Source organism: Lepidochelys olivacea, assembly GCF_965140295.1.
Source record: "Lepidochelys olivacea isolate rLepOli2 genome assembly, chromosome: 14".
Taxonomy (NCBI): Eukaryota; Metazoa; Chordata; order Testudines; family Cheloniidae; genus Lepidochelys; species Lepidochelys olivacea.
In genome coordinates this window covers 40,201,132-40,227,560 of record NC_140424.1, presented here as the reverse complement: position 1 = coordinate 40,227,560, position 26,429 = coordinate 40,201,132, and the positions used below count along the sequence as shown (strand labels likewise).

Below are 26,429 nucleotides of genomic sequence, written 5' to 3'. Positions count from 1 at the left end.
TGGTTTGTAGTGTTTTTATTTTACAATAAGTAGGTGAAAAGCAGGAAAGTAAAAGGAGCTAAGACAGAGTTTAATGACCACAGCATATTGTAAGAAGATCCACAGCTACTCAGAGCAGTTTGCTTAATGGCACTAAAATAGCACCAATGCCCAGGAATTAATATAGGGAATTAATGAGTTACAGTCTCACCTTCAGTAACACATCATAAATCCCTCTGTCCCTCTCAGGTTCCCTTTCCTTCTCCCTTTTCTTTCATACTCTCCTTCTCTACTCAGCATTTTTCTAGCCCTCACTTGTGATCCCTGTTTATTTTCCTGTGTCTTTCCCACTCTCCTCCCCCCCACAGATCATCCCCCTTGGCTGCTCCCTTCTTTCCCCTGATTTTCTGCCTTCCCCTCTTGCTGCCCCAGCGAGATCTAATCCCACAGATCTGCACAAAATACTCCCAGCTGCTGCAGAGCTTCCAGCTTCTCCCAAAACCCTGATTGATTCATGCTGGGTCCCCCCCCCTGCCTGCCCCCAGCCCGGCTGTTAGTTCTGCCCCCTGCCCAGCCCCCACCTCTGCCCCTCAGGGCCCCTCTGCCCCTCCTGCAGCCCCAGGGGTTTCTCCCCCTCCCCCTCTGCCTCCTCCTCCTCCTCCTGGGGCTGCAGGGAGGGAGGGGAAGGAGCTTCCAGGGGCCATAGAGATGAGGGGCCAGGGGCTGGGTCGATGGGAGTCCTCCAAGGTCATAGAGACTAGGATCCACAAGGCTAGAGAGGCTGATTTCCGGTTCCCCCTCTGCTGTGGGGCTCAGGGGCACAGTCGGAGCCGGGATCCCGGCCCCACCCAGAGCCAGGGTCGGATTCTCTCCCCAGGGACGGAGCCCGGCGGGAAAGTGAAGATCGGGGCCTCGGCACCAGCATCGATAAATGTCACCTGCCCCCGGTCACAGTCCAGACAAACCCGGATCCTGCTGGGGGCCCGGCTCAGGGGCAGGGGGGTCGCAGGGGAGGTGAGAGCCTGGAACTGACCCTCCCACCAGTCCCACTCCACTGCCCAGATCCCCCCCTCAGGGCTAAGGCTGATCCATCCCTTCCTCCCCACAGACTCTCTGGCCACCCCCACAGCCCAGTATCCCTCACCCCCCACCTCCACCTCCCAGCAATGTCTCCCCGAGGTGAATCCCTCACAGCCCAGCACACAGAGCTCAGTGTCAAATCTCTCAGGGTTGTCGGGCACGTCCTCCTCTGTGTCTCCCCATCTCACACTTTTCCGATCCTCAGACAGGACGAGGTCGGGATGCGCCGTGTTTGGATCCAGACTCTCAATCACTGGGGGGAGAGAATCAGAGCGTGAGGGGCAGAGCTCGGCCCTGGGGGAGGGTTTGATGGCGTCAGTGACAGAATCTGCCCCAGCTGGGGAGTGACTCAGGGAATCTCCTTCCTCCAGGATGTACCCGCCTCTGAACGGGGAGCAGCTCTGAGAGGTCAGCACAGTGCAGAGGAGAGTCACTCTTGAGGGAGGTGACAGAGCAAGAAGTTTTGCTGAGCCGAGACTGAGACTCTGAATGTTTCTCATCCTGCTCTTCCCCTGATAGGGACTAGAGACTCTGGAATCATAGGGAAGCCCCAGTAGATTTCCACTCATATCATTCACATGGTCACAATTAACTACTCCCTGATGAGCCCTCCCTCACTGCATTTTAAAACCTTGGCTCTCTCTTGTTGATGCCAGCATGATGCCTGCTCCATCCTGCCACATAGCCAGAGCTCTGTAGATAATGACAAGATTCAATAGATCCCTAACTAAAATTCTGTAGCTAGTCATCAGGGCCAGCCAAAGAGAATTATCAGTCCAGATTTCAGTTTTTAAAATTGGGATTTTGATTTAGAAGCAAGGAGCTTCTGCAAGAGAAGGAAGTTAGGGGTGGGGAGAGGAGAAAGAGGGTTTGGACATTAATTTCATGAAGGAGAAGGTGGAAAGGATGGTTAAAAACAGCAGAAAGTTGGGATTTGGTGGAGAGAGGAAAGAGGCGAGAAGAGAAAAGATGCAGAATTTGAAGTCTGAGTAGAGTGACTCCTTGGTTTGAACTCTTGGAGCTGGTCACTCTTGTTCCTCTACCTGACACCAGGGCTGGGATCCTAATGGACAATAACTGCTCAGTCACTCGGAGCAGGGATCATTTCCAGAATCATGGGAGCAATGTGTAAGGAGGGCGGATTGTGGTAGTCCTTTCCTCTCCCTCCTTTGAGCCTCAGGACTCTGTCTTCTCTGAACAGGGACAATATTATATTACATTTTCCTTCTTGTTTTTTGTGCAGTGAAAGGGAGCAGGATCTGCCATTGATGAAATATGAGTTGTAATTACCTACATCGCTTAGGGATCTCCTCCACTCTGAAAGCAAACACATAGATGGGGACGAGAATTAAGCCAGACAAATTCAGCATCAATAGGATTCATCAACACAAGAAAAGGCTGCACCAGAGAGAGAGAGATGCCCTTACCTAGGTCTACTTGAAGTTTACCTAAACAATAAACAGAAATAAAAGGACATCCTGTAAAAGCTTCTCCTGGGTTAAATTAACCCCTGCCTGCCCCCCAATCATTGATCAATTGGCCTCTCTACTGTGCATTGTTTTACATCAGTACAATCCTAGGGATTGGACACAGGATAAGCCACACCAGTGCAAGTCACTTTTCACACTTGTGTAGTTGCACTAGGGGTCTGATCAGGTGCAGCTCTATAAGGAAAGGCAGAAGGCAGCCCAAAATTCTCTCAGTGGCCTTTATGCTAGCCTTGAGCTGGGTGAAAGGTCACACTTATAACTCACATGCGTCACCTACATGCCAGGGCTGTCGGCACTCAGTGCACAGAATCCTGATCCGGGTGACCACATCCTCACTTCAATCCTGGGCTGCCACCAGCCCCTCTCAGAAGTTGTTTTATGGAGCTGGCATGGAGCCATTTCTGCCATGGGCATCAAGTGCACAGTCCCCCCAGTCACCCACTCCATGCTGCCTCCTGAAGACACATGTCCAATACTGGCTTCCTACCCATTACCGATACAATAAGTTATGCAATTAGTATTACTTATGATTTTCAAGTTGATATTGTCACATTTATTCAAAAATCTTTCAGAGCATAACATTGGTTCTACCAGGAGAAAACGGAACTTACTGATAGTGTTGAGATGTTTCCCTAAAAAAGAAAATATAAATAAAATTATGTAGGGACTTTTTCAGTGACTCTAGATTTAAAAGGATCTTTTCATTATGAGTCCTTGTGTAATAATAATGATGATGCTCTACCAAGCCACTGCAGCTCCCCAGGGACTTGCAGGTTGGGTGCCCAGTGCAGGAGAAATCAGCGACACAGAGTGTAATTTGATTTATTTACACATAGGCCTGGCCTAGAACAGAGATGGTCACAAACAGCACACAGGCAATCGTTTCTTTTAAGAACTTCACCTAACACCAGGGCTTGGTTCCCAGGGAACGCCAAGAATTGATGCCAGTTGACTAATAAATCCTACTCTGTTTTGAGAAGGCTGTTTCACGTCACTGCAAAAACTTGCTGTGGCACATAAGTCCCTGAAGAGCATACCAGCCTCTGTTCAGGAGTCTGTCTAAGTGTAGATTAGCTGGGGAAAGCTCTTGGGAAAACCTGAGTGCTGGAGCCCAAAGGCTCAATTAAGCAGGTGATGATGTACGGGGAGACTTTGGCAAACCAGTAAAGTGCCTAAAACCATTATGGCTTATTGCTAAAAGCAGCCAAGTCAGCAGGCTGTAAATTGGCCATTCAGGAGTCTCACTTTAACCGCGGCGGGGGTGGGGGGGGAGTTGGGTGCCACAGAGAGGACAGCTTGACCCCGCGCGTCCTTCCTGATAAGAATTGTGTTGAAGTTGCTGATACATGCATCTTAGAAGAGCAGGATGTGCCCCAGGAATGTCTATTGGGGCCTCAAGACTACAAACTCTGGAAAAACCCACACCTGGTTAATCGATAATCAGAAGGAACCTTTCGCTTGACCATTGAAACTGCTTACTTAACAAGTTTGCTTTAAGGGACATGTCATTCTATTACTAATGTATAAATAAGGGGGAAAAGTTTGAGGTAGGGGGACTCTTCAGGACTAGACTCTCTCTGGATGCACCTTGTGTTTCCCACCGGCAGACGGGCTGCCGCTGTGCCACTCGAGAGCCACACTCAGCTTCGGTAAGTATCAAGGGTTCGGGGTGTTTTACTAACCTGTTGTGGACGTGTGTATAAATGCTTGAGACTAAGTAAAGTTTAGCTTTAAGTGAAAGCACTTGTGTTGTCCTGTTTGTGCCAGCAATCTATCGGTCAGACGGCTGTGTCTCGCCTGATTTATTTCCTGACACCACCTCGCACAGAGTAAAAGTTACCAAGAGCTTTGGGTTGAAAGAACCCCGGGTAACAATGAGGCTGTGAGGCCTACTCTGAAGGAAGAGTGAGATCCTTTGGATGTGAGGCAAACTGAAGGGATTCCTCCAATTGACTCTTTAAGAGCTGGAGTGTGGATCCATGACATTTGGTTCCTAGAGAATCTCAAGATTTGATACCTCAAGAATTGACTCTAACCTGACATCAAGACAATGAGCAAACTCTCCTTGTTCCTTTCTTGTTCAATTCCCTCTTCCTGAAACTTTGCAGAACCCCAAACTAACAACAACACAGCCTGTCTTCCCCAAGACTGAACATTTGCTCACACACTAAAACAAAGTAAAAAAAAAGAAAAATTTGGAAGACTCTGTGTACTGGCATTCCTGGATGGAGCCTTCCATAACAACAAAACAACAAGCCATTCCTTAATACTGTAATAATCTTTGGAACACACTAGAATTAAACAGCAGAAACTTCATAAGACAAGGATTTTCGTTCGAGCCAAGGGTACTTAAAACCCCCCAACTACATTGAATTACAGTGCGAGTTGGGAACCTAACTCCCTCAGACTCCATTGACAATCTAATTAAACTGGTGCAAACCAAGTGTAGGCTTATTTTAAGATGAATAGGAACAGGTTTAAGGTAACCTGAAATAAACTCCACTTAAATTGATGTGTCCACACAGAGGTTTGCATTGGTTTAACAAAATCCATTTAATTTCACACCTTAAGATGATGTAACTTTCTCATGTAGAAAAGTCTAAACTGTCTTTTCTATGGAGAAAATCTCATTCTGATTACACGGTATTTTCCCCATTCCAGCTTTACCTCTTAATTTGAGCAGAAAAAGAGTAAGGCCGACGAACACTAACGAAATCACCAGAGTCACACTCCACACCACCAGCCAAGGAGACATTCTTGGGAAAAAGAAATCTGAAACACAAAGCCCACATCAGTTTGGAAATAACAAACTATACTATAGTTTGGAATGACAAACAGTGTACACTTTTACTCTAGAAAAATGTATCATCAGGGTTTGCTTGAAAAAAATGTGGGAAAAATTGCTCCCTGCAAGATAAAAATGGGCAGAAACCAATTTTAAGAGAGGTTCTGCTCACACACTTTTGATAGTATTTAACACACCATTCAATACTATGTGAAGTGCTACCAGCCTCTCCCTGTCTCCGTCTTCCCCTCTCCAGCATACAGAGGCACCAGTAGAAAAAGGGCCTGGGGGGCACCGCCAGAAAAGTGGGGGGGCCCGTATGGACCACGTTGCGCCGACGTGAGGCCTTCACGTGGCCCATGTCGCCCCCCGCCTCTGCCAGCATAAATAAGTGGGCCTGGTCAAATCACCTGTTATCAAGGTGGCTCCACCCTTCTCATTATAGGGCCTTCTTTTTAGTTGCTCACTAACTTTGCCAAACTTTAGTCATCTGGGCAGAAAAGTTCCAGGCTGGGTTTCAGCCAAAATGGTTCCAATGTTTCTGGGAATGAGGTTAGAGAATTGTTTTGACATTTAAAAAAAAAAATCTGATGACTTTTTCTAGGAGAAGCTTTAGTGCCCTGGGCTTTTGAGCAGAAACTTGATATTCAGCAGGGTGTGACCTTTGTGCCCTTTCCCTGTGAAAATCCATGCAATAATTGGCCAAGTGATAAGCCTCTGAAAAATTTTAGTTTTGTGCACACTCGGTAGAGTTCTTAGAGTTTAACAGTAAAATTCTCCGAAGGTTTTGTCCTCACAGAGCATGTTCCATCCCCTCACATCCCCTACTGCTGACCAGACTTCACATGTGACATCCCCACGCTCCAGGTCAAGGATAAAAGGGCAAAGCTGAGCTTTCCCAGCTCCAAGCTGGTGTGGGGTTGGGCACTAGAATGGACAGCAGGGGGCCTGTCTCCGCTGTGCTCTCAGTGCCCACACTGCTGGTGTCTAGGCAGGGCGGAGGTAGAAGGGGACTGATTAGGATTTAAGAGGGGGAGGGAAGCTCGACCCGGAAGGAGGTAAAGGACTAGACTGGAACAAAGTGCTTGTTGAGACTGGTTCTGGAGTGAGAGAGAAACTGTGACTGGGAATGAGGTGGAGATGGAGACTGGGAACCAGTGAGGGAAATGGGAGTGGCAGGACTGAAAGTGAGAACTGAGACCAGATGAGGAAGAGGGAGCAGAGGGACAGACTAGAACAAGGCCTGTCAAGGAGACTGGGAACCAGTAGGGAGACAGGGAACAGGAAGGGGAGTCTCATCTGACAAGGAGCTGGAGTGTGGGGTTACAGCTGAGCTTGGCTGGGCAAAGAGACAGTGCAACCAGTTTTCGGAATGGAGAGAGGTAAATTGTGGTTTCCCCCAGGGGTCTGTTCTGGGACCAGTCCTATTCAACATATTCATAAATGATCTGGAAAAAGGGATAAAGAGTGAGGTGGCAAAATTTGCAGATGATACAAAATTACTAAAGATAGTTAAGACCCAGGCAGACTGCAAAGAGCTACAAAAGGAGCTCTCAAAACTGGGTGACCGGGCAACAAAATGGCAGATGATATTTAATGTTGATAAATGCAAAGTAACGCACATTGGAAAGCGTAATCCTAACTATACATATGCAATGATGGTGTCTAAATTAACTGTTACCACTCAAGAAAGATCTCAGAGTCACTGTGGATAGTTCTCTGAAAACAGCCACTCAATAAGCTGCGGAAGTCAAAAAAGCGAACAGAATATTGGGAATAATTAAGAAAGGGATAGATAATAGGACAGAAAATATCATATTGCCTCTATATAAATCCATGGTACGCCCACATCTTGAACACAGTCTGCAGATGTGGTCGCCCCACCTCAAAAAATATATATTGGAATTGGAAAAGGTTCAGAAAAGGGCAACAAAGATGATTAGGGATATGGAACAGTTTCCACATGAGGAGAGATTAATAAGACTGGGACTTTTCAGCTTGGAAAAGAGAAGGCTAAGGTGAGATACGATTGAGGTCTATAAAATTATGACTGGTGTAGAGAAAGTAGATAAGGAAGTGTTGTTTACTATTTCTCATAACACAAGAACTAGGGGTCAACCAAATGAAATTAATAGGCAGCAGGTTTAAAACAAATAAAAGGGAGTATTTCTTCACACAACGCACAGTCAACCTGTGGAACTCCTTGCCAGAGGATGTTGTGAAGACCAAGACCATAAGAGGGTTCAAAAAAACTAGATAAATTCATGGAGGATAGGTCCATCAATGGCTATTAGCCAGGATAGGCAGGGATGCTGTCCTTAGCCTCTGTTTGCCAGAAGCTGGGAATGAGCAACAAGGGATCACTTGATGATTCCCTGTTCTGTTCATTCCCTCTGGGGCACCTGACATTGGCCACTGTCAGAAGCCAGGATACTGAGCTAGATGGACCTTTGGTCTGACCCCGTATGACTGCTCCTATGTTAATCTAAATTTGGTCCCTTTGTGTACATGCCTTATGACACAATCTTTAATTAAATGATCACATACTATTCCTCCCTCCCCCACAGAACTCTTGCCTCATTCAGTGCACTGGAGGCACCTGCTCTGGGGATGAATCTGGGCTGTGCAGTGAAGGAGGGTGTTGCCTGTAGGACCTTGGCCTCGTTTCTTTCACAAGCTGGAAAGTGTGGAAAGAAAAAGGCAGGGAATTCCAGGAAGAGAAAGGATGGTCTCATGGGTACGGCAGTTCAGTGGCCCTTTTGGAGGAAAGGGGAAATAGTACGTAATCATGGTATTAGAAACTGTATCATAGTGCATAGAGACAAAGGGGCCAAATTTAGAAGGCACAGGGAACCTGAATTCTGGTATTTCCTAACTTTTGAATCCAATTTTCATTTAAGGTATTTTGTGTGTGTGCTATAAAATATATATTATATATATATATATATAAAATTAGTGGGTTTGTTTGATTATATTTTAATTCTGGTTGTCCTTATGCACAGTCTTCATGCTATTAAATAACCGGTGCTTCTGAACCCATCATCCAACCCAGGAGCCAACTCAGGGGAAAGTGCCTCCTCCTTTTCATGAAATTAATGCTACAGTTAAAACATGTAGGAAGAGAAATTATATGTAATCAATACGTTTCCCAACAGAAAACTTACATTTAAGTAAAATTAAAACTTTCATAACAGCAGGAAACTTCCATAGTAAAAGAAAATCTGACGATTTAAGAGTGGAAATAAATAATTATTGGGGGGGGGGCAGATAAATATTAAAATACTCTTCACTTCAGCTGGCAAAAGAGCTGATCTGTTAAATGGGTACGAAGGAACTGATCCAAATCCTATTAACATCTTTAACGGGCTTTGGATCAGGCCCACAGCATTTTGTTATGGCAACCCCCATCCCTGCGTGAAGTTTGCTAGAGGATGAGAAATCAAATTTCAAATTAAAACATGGACCTTTTGGTGAGTGACACACTCAAATGACTGTTCCCAGGGCTCCAGACTTTCTTGGACCTGCCTTGCTTCTGACCCTTCATGAGCCAGAGACTCAGTCACAAATTTCCTCTATGTTGAGGAGATCACAGCATATCACTTCTCCCACTCTATAGTCCCTGGGGCAAGAAGCCCAGTCCTTGATCCACCAGACCACCAGGAGGTGGAAAGTCCAACCAATCAGTAAGGGTCCCAATATACCTTAACACTGCCCTGTGGTGGCTGTATGAGAAAAAAAATCAAATTTCAGCTTAAACATACATTAATAAAAAAAAGATATAAATAAAATACCAGTTTATTCTTATATGGGACCTCAAACACCAACCATCATGGTTTTATTATAATTGTATCTATAGGGCATTTCTCTGCAGAAATGCATTTGGATTTCTTTTAAATTTAATCTTAATTCTGAATTTCCTGTGTCAAAACTGCTTGTTTCTGGGATAATTACTATATCCCTGGAATGTGTTTTACCCTAAATTGTGTTCTGAACCTTAACTTAATGTAGTTTTTTCTGCGGAAATATTTTAACTTTTGTATTATTTAGCAACCTAGATTTTATTTCTTCTCCCCGCAGTTTGGGATATCAGTGTTTGGTTTTGGTGGTAACTCACCTGATATATAAAAAGTTGAGGGTTCCTTTTCTAGGCTGAAGTAAGCGTTCCTTACCGAACAGGATAAATTCTGGTTTGAATTTTCTGTTATAATGATAGAACTTTTTATTTCAAAGAGCCCACGTCCATCTTGGGATTTTGTTTCAGTAGAGGGAGATAAAAGCTGCCCGTTGCGATCTCTCCACAGCACCTTGGGCTCTGGGTACCATCCAGCCAACTGACACACCATTCGGATCCCTCCATCCTGATAACCCTCAACAGAGATTTGAGGTGCAGAGCCTGAAGCTAGAGTAAAATGGGTCAGTGTTAAATGATACATATATGCAGCCGAGCATATAAAAGTTTACATTTTCAATAAAATGATTGAATTCACTTTATGACTGATATTTGCAGAAACAGGAAACTTGACTTTAATGAAACTTAAGTACTTGTTAAGCATTTTGCAGGCCTGCGGCCTTAGAGATGGAAGTGAAAGCCTTGCAGAGCGTGGGAGCGTGTAATCAGCAGCTTAGTAGGTGATGTGAAGTCGGCAAGGAATGCAAAAGAATTTCTCTTGGATTTCTGATTTCTAGGCTTTGAAGGTTTTTTGTTCACAGATCCAATAGATTTTTAAGGCCAGAAAGGACCACTGTGATCATCCCATCTGACCTCCTGGATCACACAGGCCATATGTCTTCCATGAACTAATTCAAGTCCAAAAGCTGTGGCTGACCGAGCACATTCCTCTTCACCAGAGGTGTTCGAGTTTGTGCAGTGGGTCCTGATATAATTGTAACTCTCGCTGAACAAAGTTTCTGTTTTGACTGTAACTGAGGTGAGGAAAATGTCCTTTTTTCATTACTGTCCCACCCGAGAACAATTTATACCTGCAGCTCACGAAAGCTCATGCTCAAATAAATTTGTTAGTCTCTAAGGTGCCACAAGTACTCCTTCTCTTTTCGCGAATACAGACTAACACGGCTGCTACTCTGAAACCCGTAGAGACTGAGGGAGCCTCACATTAGGATTTCCCATAGCTCAGTGTTTAGAGCACTCTCCTTAGAGATGGATCCTGTTTGATTCCTTTCTCCACCCTGCAGAAAGAGAGGAATTGAAGCTGGATGTTCCACAACCCAGCTGAGTGCTCTAACCACTGGACTAAAAGTTATAAGGTGGGCACCTCTTCCTCTGCTTATTTTGTGTGGAATGGGGCAGGCACCTAATTAATTCCTGCAAGAAATGCAGGGCCGGATTAACTCTTCTGTGGGCCCAGGGCTATCAGATTTTGTGGGGTCCCTCCCTGTATAAAGTCTTTGTCCTAATTTAAAACAAAATGATCACATGGGGGGGCAGAGGCTCAGGGCTTCCCCTAGGCTCTGGGATGGGGCCAAAAATGAGGGGTTCAGAGTGCAGGAAGGGGCTCCAGGCTGGGGCCAAGGGGTTTGGAGTGCAGGAGGGGGTTCAGGGTAGGAGGTTGGGGTCTCAGCGGGAAGTAGGGTGCAGGAGGGGGCTCAGGGCTGGGGCTGGGGCAGGGGTTTGGTTCCCTGCCTACCCTGGCCCACGCTGCTCCCAGAAGCTGCTGGCATGTCCCTGGCTGCAGCCCCAGAGGGTGGGGCAGGCAGCTCCGCATGCTGCTCTCAACTGCAGACTCCGCCCCCCGCAGATCCCATTGGGTGGGGCTCCCAGCCAATGGGAAATGGAGGGGAAACACCTGCAGGCGACAGTGCGTGGACGGAGCTTCCCTCCCTGATTGCTGTGAGCCAGTGCTCACAGCTCCAGCCCAGCAGAGGGTGGGGAATGGCAGCACGTGGAGCTGCCTCCACGCCCCCGCCAGGCAGGGCTGGATAACACAGGGGCTTTAGTGGCTGCAGCCCAGGGGCCCATGCAAAATGATCTGGACTTTGGAAGCCCAGAGATCTTTTTTCAGGGCTCCCCCTTAGCCTGGGGCCCTGGGCTGCAGCCCCTAAAGCCCCAGCGTTAATCCAGCCCTGAAGAAATGACTTAGGCGCCTGTGCTGTCTGGCTTCAGGTATCTGGTTCCCATTCACGGATCACCAGCAGAGACAGGCACCTCCCTGCAGCCTGCACTTAGGTGTCCGTCTGTCAGTGCAAGGCCAGGGCTTAAGACACACCTCTGTGGTTGACATTTCCCATTCGCTGGTTTAGGCACCATCATCTCCTCTTCTGGCAGCTTTGTGTGACGTGAGTCAGAGACCTAACCCGTTGCCATAGGAAACACATTAGGCATTTTCCATTTTCTTCCTGAATTCTAAAGGAGGGACAGAATTCGGCCTCTAAAAGAAACTGAGCTTGGACCAGGAACCAAGAACCAGCTGCTGCTATTGCTAAATATCCAGTGAGGCTCTCCCTCGCCCCTGGGATAAAATGAAACCCACTATTTGTGGGTGTCTCTGTCTTCAGGGGATGAGCAACTCCCTAATGTCTAGGGATATTGTCCATTCCCTCATTTGGATTGAAAGCCCGTTGAGAGGCTGAAATGTTCCCAAGGCACAAACACCAGCACTGCTGATAGAGGAAACAGGGAAGTGAAAGGGGATTTAAGGGTAACAATTTGCAAAATGATAAACACGGAGGCCCAACTCCACAACGAGAACTGGTGTTGCAATGGTGGCCTAACTTTTAAGACGCTCTAGAAAACCACTGGAATCCACAAAACCTGAGTTAGGGGAGAGATCAGTGCCTGAGAATGGGATCCACAAAATCCAGCATTTAGGGAGGAAGCTGGTACCTCCCATAGAATTTTCATCCCAGTTTTTACAGCACTTGCTGAAGATGTGGGAGACCCCTGGTTCAACTACCCCCTCTGCTTAATGGGGGGGAAAGGATGTGAACAGGGATCTTCTACTGCCCATGAGTGTGCTCTGACCACTGGGCTCTGGGATATTCTGATGTGGGGCTCTTTCATTCTCTCCTGCTGAAGCTGTTTCACTTAGGACAAATAATTATTTGCAGTCATTGGAGAAGGAGGATTAGACCTTGGGTCTCCTTCTAACATGTGAGAGCCCTGATCATTGGCCTCCAGATTATTCTCACTCTCTTTCTCTGGTCCAATGACTAATTTAGGATCTCATTTAATGACTAATTGGAGGATTTCAGGGGCACCTGAATTTTGGACTTCGGTGTCTGACATGGGGAGTTAGGTGCCTAAGTACTTTTGTGGACTTTTACAGACACATTTTACTGACCTTCTACCTTCAGTTCCAATACAGCTTCTTCATTAAAGATACCATCTTGAACAAAACAGCAGTACTGTCCTTCATCAGAGGGTCTGACATTCACAATCCTCAAGGCAACATTCCCATCCATGATGCCGGCTTTCAAAAGCTCCGTCCTTTCATGATACTCTGGCATCTGCTGCCCATACTCATCCTTCCCATGCTGATACAGGTGCACAAATGAAGTGAACTCAGATCGGAACCATCTCACCTCCATGTTCTCAGCGCTCATCCTGGGGAACAGCTGACAGGGTAACACGATATCCTCACCCACAATGGCAGCGACAGGGTGATCAGGTCCAACCACAGTGAACCGAGCTGCCAAATGCACAAAGATAAAACAAATAAAGTAAATGTACATCATATTCCCTTTTAATCAAGGACACTCATAAATTGGAATCTCTTTGTGCGTATTTCCTATTCTGTGCCTCTATTGCAGTGCTCGGTCATTGACTAGGATGTGTCCTGAATTTATATATGAATTTTACAACAAACAATGCATTTGGATAACCATAATTTATATTCATTTTAATGGAAGCTGAAATACTTTCTGCCATTATCCTTACAAGCAGCTCCAGACAGAATTAATTTGCATTTGCAAACATTTCAAATCATCGCCTTCTGTTTGAAACAGTTTTTAAGGTTTTTGAATGTTAGAAAACAGATAAACTAAGTTAAAGAACATTATTAGGGTACCATTCAGGAAAGAATCTTTCTTTAGAAAGGAAACCTAAGCATGTGTTTAACTTTCAGCATAAGCTTAAATGCTTTACTCCAGTGGTTCTCACACTTTTGTACTGGTGACCCATTTCACACAGCAAGCCTGAGTGTGACCTCCCTTATAAATTAAAAACACAACTTTTAAACAAATACTATTATAAATGCTGGAGGCAAAGTAGGGGTTGGGGGTGGAGATTGACAGCACGTGACCCCCATCTAATAACCTCGCAACCCCCAAGGGGTCATGACCACTCGTTTGAGAATCCCTGCTTTACTCAATCAGGAGCTAAGGTTGCCAAACAAAGCACTTAAATATTAGGAGATGCCAGATTGTGCTACTTCATTTCTGCCTCCTTTTGTGTCCGATACAGTCTTCTGTTATGTGACCTCATTACTGGCCTTTCCACAGAGCCCCTGCTTCACTCCGAGACTGCTCGACTGGCATCAATAGAGAGAAAGAAGAGAAGGTTTCCTACAGTCAGCCATTTGCATGACTTGCTGCTCACAGGGAGTACTTTGCTCATGAGCTCTGTGAAGTCATCTGGGATGTTTGAGCTAATACTTCCCCACCTGCCTCTCCCCTCAGTTTTAAAATGGGAGACAGACAGGTGGCCAGGAGACCTTCAATGAAGAGTCTTAAATACGAGAACTCCTTTGCTCTCTGGTTCCTATGGAATCTGCGCCTGCACAGTCCAAGCTGATGACGGTTTTGAGAAGAAAACGAGCATGTTGAGGAGGACACTCAAGGAGGGCCATATTAAGAAACTGGATGGATGAGGTGTAGTTATGAATCCTGAAGGCCCGGGGAGACATTTTACTGTATTGTTACCCCTTTTCAACCTCAGCAGCCAGTCCAGTTTTGGGGCCTGTTGGAAGTAGACACTGACAGAGCCTGGTATTCTCTTTGCTGCAATCTTTTTTATTTACAAGGAATGTACCAAGTCCTGCTTCTCCAAATGCAGGAGGAACCAAAAGCGAAAGGAGCAGTTTTGTAGCTTCCAGCCCCAAGCCTTCCTAGCCAACAGACTCAAAAGTTCTCTCTGTCGCTTTTCCCAGCATTGCACTGTGGTCACAGCTGCTGCTTGACTTCTTTGCTTTTTTTGTCTCCGCCTCTCTCTCTCTCTGTTCTTGTCTGCTGTCAGTTCTGTGTGTTCGCTCTCTCAAATCTCACACTCACCGGGTCACAATACCCAGTGGAAAACCTCCCCCCTGTCTTTGTCACCTCCTTCCCCCACCCAACACATCCACAGTGCTAGGTGTCGTCTACATTAGCACTTTTGTGGGGCAAACTTTTGTCAAGCAGGTCACCCCCCGTGACCGACATCAACTTCACCGATAAAAGCGCTGGTGTGGACAGCACTGTGTCAGCAAGAGAGTGTCTCCTCCGCTGCTCGTTAGGGGTGGTTTAATTATGCACAGAGCAGCTACACGAGACTTCACAGTGGCGCAGCTGCAGTGGCATAGCCGTGCCGCTCTAAGGCCTGTAGTGTGGACATAGCCCTAGCCTCTGCACAGACTCTGTTTAGCCTTGTTTTAGGGGTGGCCACTTTACTCCCTTTTACAGCTATGTTCAGTGAAAGGCTGCATTCACACACCAATCTGAAGAAGGTCAACTCAATCCAAAACAAGATTTCGCCCAGCTCACAAGAATTCATTTATTTTTTACTGATGTTGAGACGCTTGGGAATTTGTGCTGATTTTTGTTCAGTTTTGTATAATGTAGTTAAATCGGGTAATTGTTGTTACGTTGCACTCCATATTCTTTATGGAAATATGCTTATGAATATGACACGACAAATTTTGAATAAAGCATTTCCAGTTATGTGACATACCCTTGGAAAGGATATAATGTGCTGAATGTGTTCATCCTATTTGTATGCATGTCTCATTTCTATGTCTGAAGTTAGAAATATGAAGTGTAAACTGATGTTACTGTTACTAATGTAGTTATACCAAGTGAGGGCCATTAAGGGTACTTCAGGAGCCTGATGACTCTTAAGCAAGAAACAATGGGCTGTCGATGGATTTGTTTTCCCGTAAGTCTACGGGATGCCTGTGAGGAGGAGGGCCGATGGGGGTCCCAGCATAGGTGCCGACTTCTCCTCTGCCCTGTGGGTGCTCGATTCCCCCTCTCACAGCCCCACCCCTGCACCACCCTCGCCCCACCCCAATTCCACAGCCTTCTACAAAGTCCCCGCGCACCCCGCCTTTTCCCACCCTAGCCCCGCCCCCTCCCCACCCACATTCCACCCTTCCCCCAAGCCCCGCCTCTGCCCTGCCTCTTCTCCACCTCCTCCCCCGAGTGCGCTGCATCCCCGCTCCTCCCCCTCCCTCCTGGAAAGTCCTAAGTGCCACCAAACAGCTGTTAGGCAGTGGGAGAAGCGCTGGGAGGGAGGGGGAGGAGCGGGGACATGGCGCGCTCAGAATGGGAAGAGGGGAGGAGGCGAGGCGGGGGGAGCTTGGCTGCCAGTGGGTGTGGAGCATCTGCTAATTTTTCCCTAATGGGTCCTCCAGCCCCTCAGCACCCACGGAGTTAGCGCCTATGGGTCCCTGCAAAGACACGTGTCTGTCACCTGATGCTGGAATCCATCTGGGATTTTATATTTTTCCACAAAGCGGGGGGAAAGTTTAAAGAAAGAGACAAAGGATTCCCACCTTTTGCCAAATCTATAATAGGGTTTGAAGCCGGATAAAGAGGGAATTATGAGGACACCCCTGTTTACCACCCAAGATGCCTGCTGGAACTAACAGAGACTGAACAGATTGGGCCTCGAATAGAAATGAGTCTAGTCTGTGACAAAAGCTTATTGGAACATCTTTGAGGGCGAGATATTACATGTAACCAGTTTCTTAGTGTATTAAGCTGAGCCGTGTGTGTTTGTTTTATTTTGCTTATTAACTTACTTTGTTCTATCTATCTGTTACCTCTCATGATCACTTAAATCCTACCGTTTGTACTTAATAAAATCCCTTTTGTTTATTAATAAACCCAGTGTAAGTCATCATTACCTGGGAGGCAAACAGTCTGCGCATATCTCTCTTCACTTTGAGAAAGAGGGTGAACAATATGAACGTGTACAGTATAAGACGAATTTATCTGGGGTTCAGGCCCCACTGGGGCTGTGCACTGGGGTGCTGAGGCAAGTCCCTTTTAACTGAACCTTCCCAGAGCTGAGTTGATCTCAGTGTCTGTATTCTGCAGAGGGGTGCGGCCCTAGCTCTGTGTTTGTGCTGGAGGAGGCCTGGAGGGTCTGGCTCGGCAAGATAGAGGCAAGGGGTGCCCAGGCTGGCAGAAGGGTCAGGTTCAGTGGTTCAGGGAACCCGTCACAATTGTAGAAATCATACAAATGAATAAATCCTGTAAGAAGCAGAAGAAGCCACGGACATTCCTACCTGATTCCAGCTTGTGAACATAAAATGTAATGAAGAAAATGATGAAACCAGGTAGGGAGGAGCTGGCTGTGGAGCTGTGGCAGATTGAAAGACCCTTCATCTCAGTGTAACTTGATCTAGATGACAGGAGGGGGGGGATAAAATAACAAAAAAAAAAATGCATTGAGTGTAACACAGTCACAATGATTTAAGGCAACCTGGATACAGAGAAAATGGAAAATTATGAACAGGATACATAATTGGCAAAACAAAACAAGACCCTGCAGCACTCAACTTAATTGCATTTCTCTGGTTCTAGGTAACTTTCAATAACCTTCTGAATGCTGCATCTGATCAAGTCTGACGTTTCATGGAATACTCCCAGCATCGATCAAAAGCTGTCTCCTGATCAAGGGAAACCAACCAATGTGCAAATCCAATATTTTTTAGCCAAAACGACAACCCACAACCGGCAAAGGTTGTTAAAAGTGGACCTATGGGAAATACAATGGGTCTGGTCATGGCGCACAACCAACCCAATCACAGTTTTCAGTCCGTTGGCCAAGGCCTTTGAGAAAAGTTTATAGTTGGAGCACCGCAGGGACACAGATCTCCAATCCTTTCCCTCCCCAAGGTACCCCTTCTTAAGCAAAAGGGTGAGAATTGCTCAACAACAACTAAGTGGTGATATCGTCTCCCTGACGCTCTCCTGAAAAACCTGGAGCAAGTCAGTCCCAAAAAAGGTCCAAAAGGCCTTGCAAAACTCAACAGGCAAACCATCATTACCAGGTGTCTTCCCTGGAGCAATTTAGGGCATGTGACACTGTATGGATTCTGGGGGACATTTGAGCATATTATGAATAATTAAATGCTTGTCAGTTGGACCCCAAACAGATGGCTGCTTGTGCATTTGATGGAGCTGCAAAATTCTCTGGAAGACATGGTGGAGTACAAGCTTTGCTCAGAGAAAAGTTTAACCCTAATCTCTCCTATACACACTGCAGAGGCCATCTACGCTACGAGCTGCAGACTCTTCAAAAGACATTTAAAAAGCTATACATTTAATGTCTTCATTACATTCTTTTTTCAGCAAGAGTCCAAAAAGACTGAATATCTTGGAAAATATAGAAGATACACTGGGACTGAAGTTCAAATTAGTCCAACCTGAGAAAACCTGATGGCTTTCTCATGAGCAATCCTTGGCTGTTGTCTTAAAATTACTCCAGCCATTATTACTGGCTTTGGAAAGTATCTACCAAGATGGGATGGATCTAAGTAGTGAGGCTGGTGGGTTACTTTTTGCTACTACGTTCAGAGAAGACTATTGCCATTCTCTCTCTCGTAAGTCTACTGTTGAAACCACTTGGGTCATTAAACAAAGTCATCCAGGCATCTGCTACAACAGCAGTAGATCTTTGTCGAGCAACAGAAGCTACATTTGGATCAGAGAGCTATCCATTGAAAGAGCACTGGAAGAAGCAAAGACTTCAGTCCAGAAGTTGACTAATGAAAGCATTTATATTGAATCCTTAAGTGAAGAGGACAAGAAGCGTTTGTTAAGGCAACTGAAAAAGTACACAGACTTGATTCTTAAAAATCTACAACAGTGACTTCTAGATTCTACTCAACCACTGTGTAGCTTTTACAGATGCCTGTCCTATAAAACACTGGCAGCTGAGTGGAGTGAGACACTACCAGCAATGGGGCTGCCATGTGCTCAGGACAGAATAGAGAACTTGAACACAGAGTGGAATATCATACAACGAATTAATGAAGATTTGACTTCAAACTTCTTTTTTATCATCACTAGTGGCTCGACCTGATCTTTGTGCTGTGTTTCCTGGGCTGAAAGAAGTAGGAATTCATCTCTTGCTACTCCCAGTCACAACAGCTACAGTTGAGCGTTCTTTTTCATCACTGAATAGAATTGTGTGTTTTGAAAGAAGTCGCCTTCTGCCTGATCACGTGAATGAACTAATGAGCATCTCAATTGAAGGAATGGAAGTTCCGGACACAGGAGAAGCCACCGAAGATGAGCGCATTGCATTCAAGAAGTTCATTAACAGAGTTGTGTAAAATTATAACAAGAAACCAAGAAGGATGTAGATCAGAGGTGGGCAAACTATGGCCTGCGGGCCACATACAGCCTGCAGGACCGTCCTCCCGGCCCCTGAGCTCCCCTCCAGGGAGGCTAGCCCCCGGCCCCTCCCCCGCTCTTTCCGCTCCCCTGCGGGCACACCGCCTCATGGGCAGTGCTCTAGGCGGCAGGGCTGCACGCTCCTGCAGGGCAGAGTGGCAGCGTGTTTAGCTCTGGCCGGATGGCACAGCTGCCAGACACGCTGCTCTGAGCAGCACGGTAAAGGGGCTGGGGGGTTGGATAAGGGACAGGAGGTCCCGGGGGCAGTCAGGGGACAGGGGGTGGTTGGATGGGACGGAGGTTCGGGGGGGGCAGTTCCGATGAAGTGAGCTGTAGCTTAAAAAAGCTTATGCTCAAATAAATTGGTCAGTCTCTAAGGTGCCACAAGTCCTCCTGTTCTTTTTGCGGATACAGACGAACACGGCTGCTACTCTGAAACCTGCATTGTTAGAAGTACCAGGACCAGGGCTGGCCCCACATCAAATGACGCCTCAGGTAAGGAGCATCTTTGACACCCCCCCTCCATTTGTTAAACCTTTAAATACTTTATTTTTTAATCACATTTGTAGCTCATTTCATGACTTTGATGCACGATTTCTCTCTCTCACATAAGATGATGCATTTGCAGACTAGGATCTGTAAATCTTACAGAAACTTCTTAGTTTTAAGAATAACCGAAATGTACTAACATCAAGAAATTGAACTGCGCACCAACACTGGGTGGACAAGTATTGAACAGTGTGACAGCAGGTGACAGACTTAGAACGTTAACAGGGCCACAATTAGGGGCATTATACTTCAAACATTCTATTTTCCCTTTTATCGCTACCAACAAAAACAGCACCCTGAGCCTGGCACCCCCCAAGCCGGGCACCCCAGGCAGTCACCTGTCCCTAAATCCGGCCCTGACCAGGACACAAAAGAAAAGTCATTCAAAGAGAAAAAATATTTTACATCTGCCCCCTCAATTCTGCTGCCACTGGCAGTAGCGTGCTCTGCCTAGAGAGTAGGATTAGGCCTGGTAAACTAGGGAAAGTGGAGGATCTTTTAAGTGGCTGGGAACCTGATCCCAATCCTGCTGACGTCAATGGAAAGAATCCCAGTGATTTCAATGGGATTTGGATCAGCACCTCAGGGCCTTGCCAGCTTTCGGTGCTCAGGTTTGCAGTGTGGGAATCCCGTTATCACCTGAGGACTAGTTGGCAGTTCCTGCAGACTGTCATCTCCTGTTTCCTTGTCTGTGCTCTTCAAACAGGATTCTGTGACCCTAGCGCTGGGATCTGCTCTGGCTCCCAGTATATATCTGGTGCAATTCAAGGTGTTTGGTTTTTGACACAAGAAGCACTGAATGGTTTAGGACCAGGTGACCACCTCTCTCCTGATGTGATACAAGGGTGGCAGAGAGCAGCTGGGATGCTCAGTCTTACACTCTCACTGGTTTTAGTGGGAGAAGAATGGTGGTGGGAAGCTTTCAGTGAAGGATCTTCAGCACTGCAACACCCCATTGGTCTGGCACATCTAGAGTCCATTCTCTGTCGGGAAGGGAATGCATGGAAGAGGATGTAACTGAGATAAGGTGTGTTGGGGAGTTATTAGTCCTGAAGGCTTAGGGAGGCAGGAAGGTGTTTATAAAACAAACCAAACATAACCAACCAACCAACCAACCTGCTCCTGGTCCCTTCACCTTTGTATTTGCAACTAAAGAGAGAGTGATGGGCTCTTTTTATAAATATAAAACCTAATCATTTTAATGGTTTAGGTTTGTATTACCCGCAGTAAAAGAACATCCATCCAATGAGCTGGGCCCTCTTGGCAATTTTTACAAAAGACATGGATGAACAAGCAGACTGCAAATTACCCCAAGGTCAGATCAAGTAGTCCAGCAACAACAGAAACACAGCTAAAGAACAACAAGTAAGGGCCCGCTCCTGCTCTGTGCTTACATTTACACACTGGAATTACTTCCATTGACTTCAATGGGACTGCTCGCAGTGCATAAACTTCAGCCCATTTGTAAGGCACTGCAGGCCTGGGGCCTAAACGAAAAACTATAGGAAGCAGCAGAGGCCTGGAGGATTCCTACCTGGTTCCAACTTGTGAACATCAAACAGTTATAAAATAAATAATAAAACCAGGCAGAGAGGAGATGAATCCGGAGCTGTGGCAGAACGAGAGAACCTTTATCTTCACTGAAATGTCATCCAGACAACAGGAAGAATAAAAAGAACACAACAACAGTATAACTTAATGAGTAGGCTGCAGTGATTAGGACAAGCTGGATATTAGAGTTTGAGGAACAGAAAATTGCAAAGGACACATTTAATAAAAATAGGGATAAATGCATTGTTATGTGAACTCGTTTGCATATTATGCAGTGACAGCAGTCGTCCCATAGTCTGCACAAAAAAGAGCAGATCAGTGTAAAATGATATTAATGTCCCATGACCCAGGGAAAAAAAGAGAGAGAGAGAGAAGGAACTCCCCTGAATATGAATTAAGAGAATTAAGGGCAGGATTTTGAAAATCATTGAGTACTGGCCTAATTCTGCCCCACTGAAGTTAATGGGAAAACTTGAAATGACTAACAGGGGCAGCAAGGTTAGACCAATACTGAGAGGTTTAAATAATCTGACCCTAAAATAGTAGGTGTCAGCATATTTCCTTCTTGTGATTAGAATGACAGCTTTAGAATTTTTTCTTCACAACAATCCCATAACGCCCCACCCCCAGACACAGATTTTTCTGTTCCCATCATGGGAAACAATTAGCGAATGTAATAGGTAAAGTTGAATACACTGAACATAAAAAACATAGCAGGTGGGAAATATATAGGAACAGAACACGTTATGATAGTTTGTTTTTATTGCCAAAGCATGTAGGCACCCGTCACTGATCAGGACCCCTTTGAGCGAGGCACTGTACAAAACATGTAACAAAATCCAGATCTCTGCTCATGGAGGAGATCCCCTCACTCATGGATCTCTACTGTTCCACACACACACAAAAATACATGTGGGGTTTTTTTAAAGTTGCCTTTTGGTATCTGAGATTTTAGGTCACACTCAGGTCATATTCTCTAGTTTTTTTCTGCAATCACAAGGGCTAGAAACTTTCTTTAAACATTAAACCTGAAATTCTCTCATAATCACAGGACAAGAACAGCTGGGGTTTTAAGGAAAATATCAAATATTTCAAGACTCAAGACAAAATTATGAGAGAATTGACACCACTTGAATATATTTCAATATATTTCATTAAACAATAAATGAAAAAATGGCGTTCAGAACAATGCAAAAATAACCACAAAAGCTTTCTTGTGATTGATTTAAAAAAAAAAAAATTCAAAATGAATGTTATTTCAAGTAGATTTCAAACAAGTTCAGACTAAAAGGAATGAAAAGATTTTTTATTACTGTTATGTTTCTCATGCATCATTTCTTTTAAAAAATGAGAGTGAGGGCGAGAAAATGGGAAAGTCCCGAAACCCACTCCCCCAAAATCAAAGTGTTTGTGTCCATTCATTTTTTTTCCAAATTATTTCAAGCTGTTTTTTTTTCAATGGAAAGTTCCATAAACATTTCAAGTCAATCAAACAAAAATCATGCAATTTTTTGGGTGAAAAATAATTCCCCTTTTTTTAATCGTGCCCAGAGATACCCTCATGAATTCTCCCCGCTGACGCCTTTTCACACAGGGAATAACCTGTCTCACAGTTTGTAACGTGGGCCTTTCTTGCCATTATGCCATCAAGTCTTCCCTAAACCCAGGACCATAAAAATCACCCCTGCTAGCCACCCTTCTACAGCTCTGTGGCCACAAAGACAGGAGGCAACATTAAGTTATCACAGGACAACAATGCAATGTGTACAAACTCAGTGGTTGTTGTGGATCCCTTGACACGCATACAGAAGACCAGTACCAAGCTACAAGTGGTGACATCCCCTCATTGTCTAATTGCATTAAAGATTCTGGCCCAGATTCAGTCATTAAGTCCGTTCCTATTCAGCACATTTCAAAGGGTGCTTCACTTTAAGCACATGCTTAATTCCCACTGATCTCAAAATGAATAAAGTAATTTCTTTCCATTGATTCTGGACAAAACTGGACGTTTTTTCCTTTAAAACATCAGAAGCAAAAGGACTCAGCCCCACAGACAGCTCGAAAACTACCGACAACAAGCAGGCCAGGAAACTTTCCTGATTGCTGCTGAGTTTGCAGCCCCACGTTTCTTCCTGTATTCTACATAGAGGAGGTTCCTTTGTTACAAATCTCCCTTTAACGTCACTAAAAACTGGATTGGGCCCAGGATCCTTGGTGAAACACAGGAACAGAGGAAAGGAATTACCTAGTGACTGTACTGTACAAACCCGGCAGGGCTAGGAAACCGACCTGAAATGGATTGGAGGGCATCTCATTCTCAACGCACACATGCGGTACCGTTCCCATAAAGAGCAAAACAAATTCTCACGGGATTCTCAAGTCTTTGTGTTATTACCAATTTGCCCAAGACAGAGCCCTGACTGTTATGGAGTCAAGCAGCCAGAGTTCACCTACCGGATTGATCCTCCGGAGACGGTTCATGGCGCGTAGGGGGCGGTCTGTCCTTCTGAAAGCCTCAGGCTTTGCCGAGATAGTCCTCAAACTATAAGTTATTTCATTTCATCAAGATGCCCAGCTACTTCTGGGTATCAAATAGCTGCCGTTTGATCACAGCCTTTTCTAGCAGGGTTGGGTTTTGATTTTATTGTGTTTAAAGAATCCTGTTCTTGTTCCACAGGGATAAACGTACTGTCCTCCGGCAGCATCTACTGAGTGTGAAAGCGAAAGTAACAGAGGGACTCGGAAATGGCAGCAACCCCGGGTGGGATCTGAGAATCTCCTCTTAAAGAAACAGCCACGTGGCTGCTGAGACAGAACTGGCCGGCCCGGAAGAGTCAAAGTTTCTGGGGCTCCAAATGACCTGAATACAGGAGTGATTGTGAAGAGACTGGCTCTTGCTTTTGGGTGAACTGTAGTAAATGTCACAAATAATCATCACCTTCTACATTATGTCACCAGAATAAACATTCCCCTGTGGACAGTTAGGAATAATATGAACAATACCTTTGCAGTGCGAAACTGGGGTAGAGGGTGAACCTCATTCTTCATGACTGTAACATCAGAAGATTGAAGCCCTGACTCTCCCGAGGGACAAGACTCAGTCTGAGGCCGAAAAGAGAAGTTAGAGAATAGAATAGCATTAAGGAATCCTGAGTTCTGACCGGACACCAAACAACGTTCTGTCCCGGAATAAGTGATCGGTTGGAAATACTAATAGTGACACTGCACCCCGCATTCTTCATAGAAATGTTATTATTATATGATTATGGTGTAACTAAAATATGTTTTATGCAACATGGGTCATATAAGACAGTGGTTCTCAAAGCCGGTCCGCCGCTTGTTCAGGGAAAGCCCTTGGCACGCCAGACTGGTTTGTTTACCTGCCGTGTCCGCAGGTTCGGCCAATTGCGGCTCCCACTGGCCCCTGCCCTAAGTTACCACGACAAAGTTTGGGGTGGAGCCCCCCAGGAACCCTGGGTGCAGCCTTGGTGGGGTTACGAGGATTCTGCCACACAGGAGAGTGGAAGGGGAGCCATCGAGGTCAGGCAGGCATCTGGGTAAAGGAAGTGGGAGCAAGGACACAGATCCTTTGGCTAGCCCATTTCACCGGGGTAGTGGATAAGCCAGGAAAGTTCTGCACAATAGCGGGACCGTTCCCCCGCTTACACTTAGGAGACGCTGCAATGGGAGGATAAGAGAAACAAACTGGGGGTGGAGGGGCAGGGGAGGATGAGGTAACAGGAAATCTCTCCTACAGAGAAAAGAACGAGAAGTACTTGTGGCACCTTAGAGACTAACAAATTTATTTGAGCATAAGCTTTCGTGGGCTAAAACCCACAAAAGCTTATGCTCAAATAAATTTGTTAGTCTCTAAGGTGCCACAAGTATTTCTCCTTCTTTTTGCTGGTACAGACTAGCATGGCTGCTACTCTGAAACCTCCTACAGAGAGTCTTTCTTAAGATGGCTGTGAGGTTTAGTGGCTGCTGATTCAGCAGCTTTGCGGTATCTGAATGAAAGAGGAAACAGAAGTGCAAGGGCTCAGCTTAATTTGTATCTCTCCTCTTCAGAAACATCTGAGTGTAATGTGCATTCATTCCTCTGTAATAAATAGAACATTATTATATCAGTTAATGGTGATTATACCATTGTAAATGTCACAGAATGAAATCTCATTGATCCTTTTATTCTCTCCAGACCCTCTGCCATGTGAAGTGGAGAAGAATAGTGGGAGATCTCTGGCATGTGGCATCACATATGAAGGGTGAGGTTTCAGGGGATGTTTATATTTAAATTAAGAGAAAATTCTCTTGGAAACATCTTCATTAAAGAAACGTGAATAAAAACTAAAAGACACTAGTAACCAAAAACACTGTCACCGACCAGCACCCAAACACCTTATCTCAGCCCAGATGAGTCCCAGATATTTATTAAAGTTCTCTGAATGTGTCTGTCCCTCTCTGTCTTTTTCTGGCTCATAAATAAAACACTGTTATATCAGTGAAAATATTTAAGGATATTTAACGCTGAATCCAATAATCACCTCCATGAGCACTGGTTTGGTTTTGGTGGCTTTCTTAGTAGCGACATATTATTAGGCTGGAAGATCAAGGAATTCCCAAGCATGTTTACTGCAGGGATCACATGGTCATCAAAACCTTTGGCGGTGTGATATAATCACCACTGACGGACATAAACTGAATATCCAACCGGGCCAGGTTAAGAACTAAGCTAGAGATTGATCTGGCTGATGCTCGGTCTGCGAGGAAGACAGGCCTCTTTGGGATTTGCCAAGACAATATGTCAGTTAAGAGTGGGGATGTCATTACAAACACGAAAGCATGAAATCTCATCTTCTCCCTCCGCCTCCCTCCCACCTGCCAGACGTCCCACCAGCTGAATTGGAGAGAAAAAGGAGCTCGTCAGATCACACAGACGTGGTGAGACTCCAGAGGGAGATTTTCTTTATAGGAAGAGAAAATTCCCATGGAAACATCGTCATGAACATGTAGATAAAGTAACAAGTCAAACAGACCCTTCTAACAAGAAACACATCATGCACTGAGGAGACCCCCAGCTGCGGTCACATAAACAATCCTGACACCAACCGCATTGCTCAGTTCATGCCCACGACGAGGAACAGAAACATTTTCATTGTCCAGCAACCAGGCACCCTTAACTCTGCCCAGGGATTCTGTGAGGCTTTCACATGCCTGTTGGGTATTAAATCCAGAGGAACGAGTAGAGTGAGGGAGTCTGCCCATGGTTCTTCTCCAGCATCCCCCTCCCTTTCCCTTGGGCCGGGCTTTTTTTGACCTTTCTCTTCATGCTGTTCACGTCTTCATGAGTTGGGGAATAGATTTCCCTCTCATGCAGCCACTGCCTCTCTTCTCTCTGGCCTGGGGAGAGGCTACCTCACACAATGCCACATCCTCCTTCT

At 45.6% G+C, this 26,429-nt stretch overlaps 1 protein-coding gene across 5 annotated transcripts; it reads right to left on the bottom strand.

The window, feature by feature from the left end:
* Window positions 1–24,093, bottom strand: LOC311530874 (butyrophilin subfamily 1 member A1-like). 5 transcript variants are annotated; one of them, XM_084647860.1, is made up of 9 exons: window positions 23,446–24,093; window positions 16,776–16,891; window positions 12,633–12,980; window positions 9,449–9,733; window positions 5,217–5,321; window positions 3,161–3,181; window positions 2,487–2,507; window positions 2,350–2,376; window positions 1–1,312 (listed from the first exon to the last, which is right to left on the bottom strand). In XM_084647860.1, exons 2-9 carry the CDS (start codon window positions 16,873–16,875, stop codon window positions 792–794), a joined length of 1,428 nt encoding a protein of 475 aa, XP_084503986.1. In that variant the 5' UTR covers window positions 16,876–16,891; window positions 23,446–24,093; the 3' UTR covers window positions 1–791. The 5 variants fall into 5 exon arrangements, with proteins under 5 accessions (XP_084503986.1, XP_084503988.1, XP_084503987.1 ...); XM_084647862.1 differs by lacking the exon at window positions 2,350–2,376; XM_084647861.1 differs by lacking the exon at window positions 2,487–2,507.
* Between the last annotated feature and the right edge of the window lie 2,336 nt (window positions 24,094–26,429).

Coding starts and splice junctions, on each gene's coding strand:
- LOC311530874 (XM_084647860.1), bottom strand. CDS start 16,875: ATGAAGGGTCTTTCAATCTGCCACAGCTCCACAGCCAGCTCCTCCCTA. Junction 2,377..2,486: donor TAAACTTCAAGTAGACCTAG/GTAAGGGCATCT, acceptor GTTTGCTTTCAG/AGTGGAGGAGATCCCTAAGC. Junction 1,313..2,349: donor GAGATCCCTAAGCGATGTAG/GTAATTACAACT, acceptor CTCTCCCCCCAG/TGATTGAGAGTCTGGATCCA.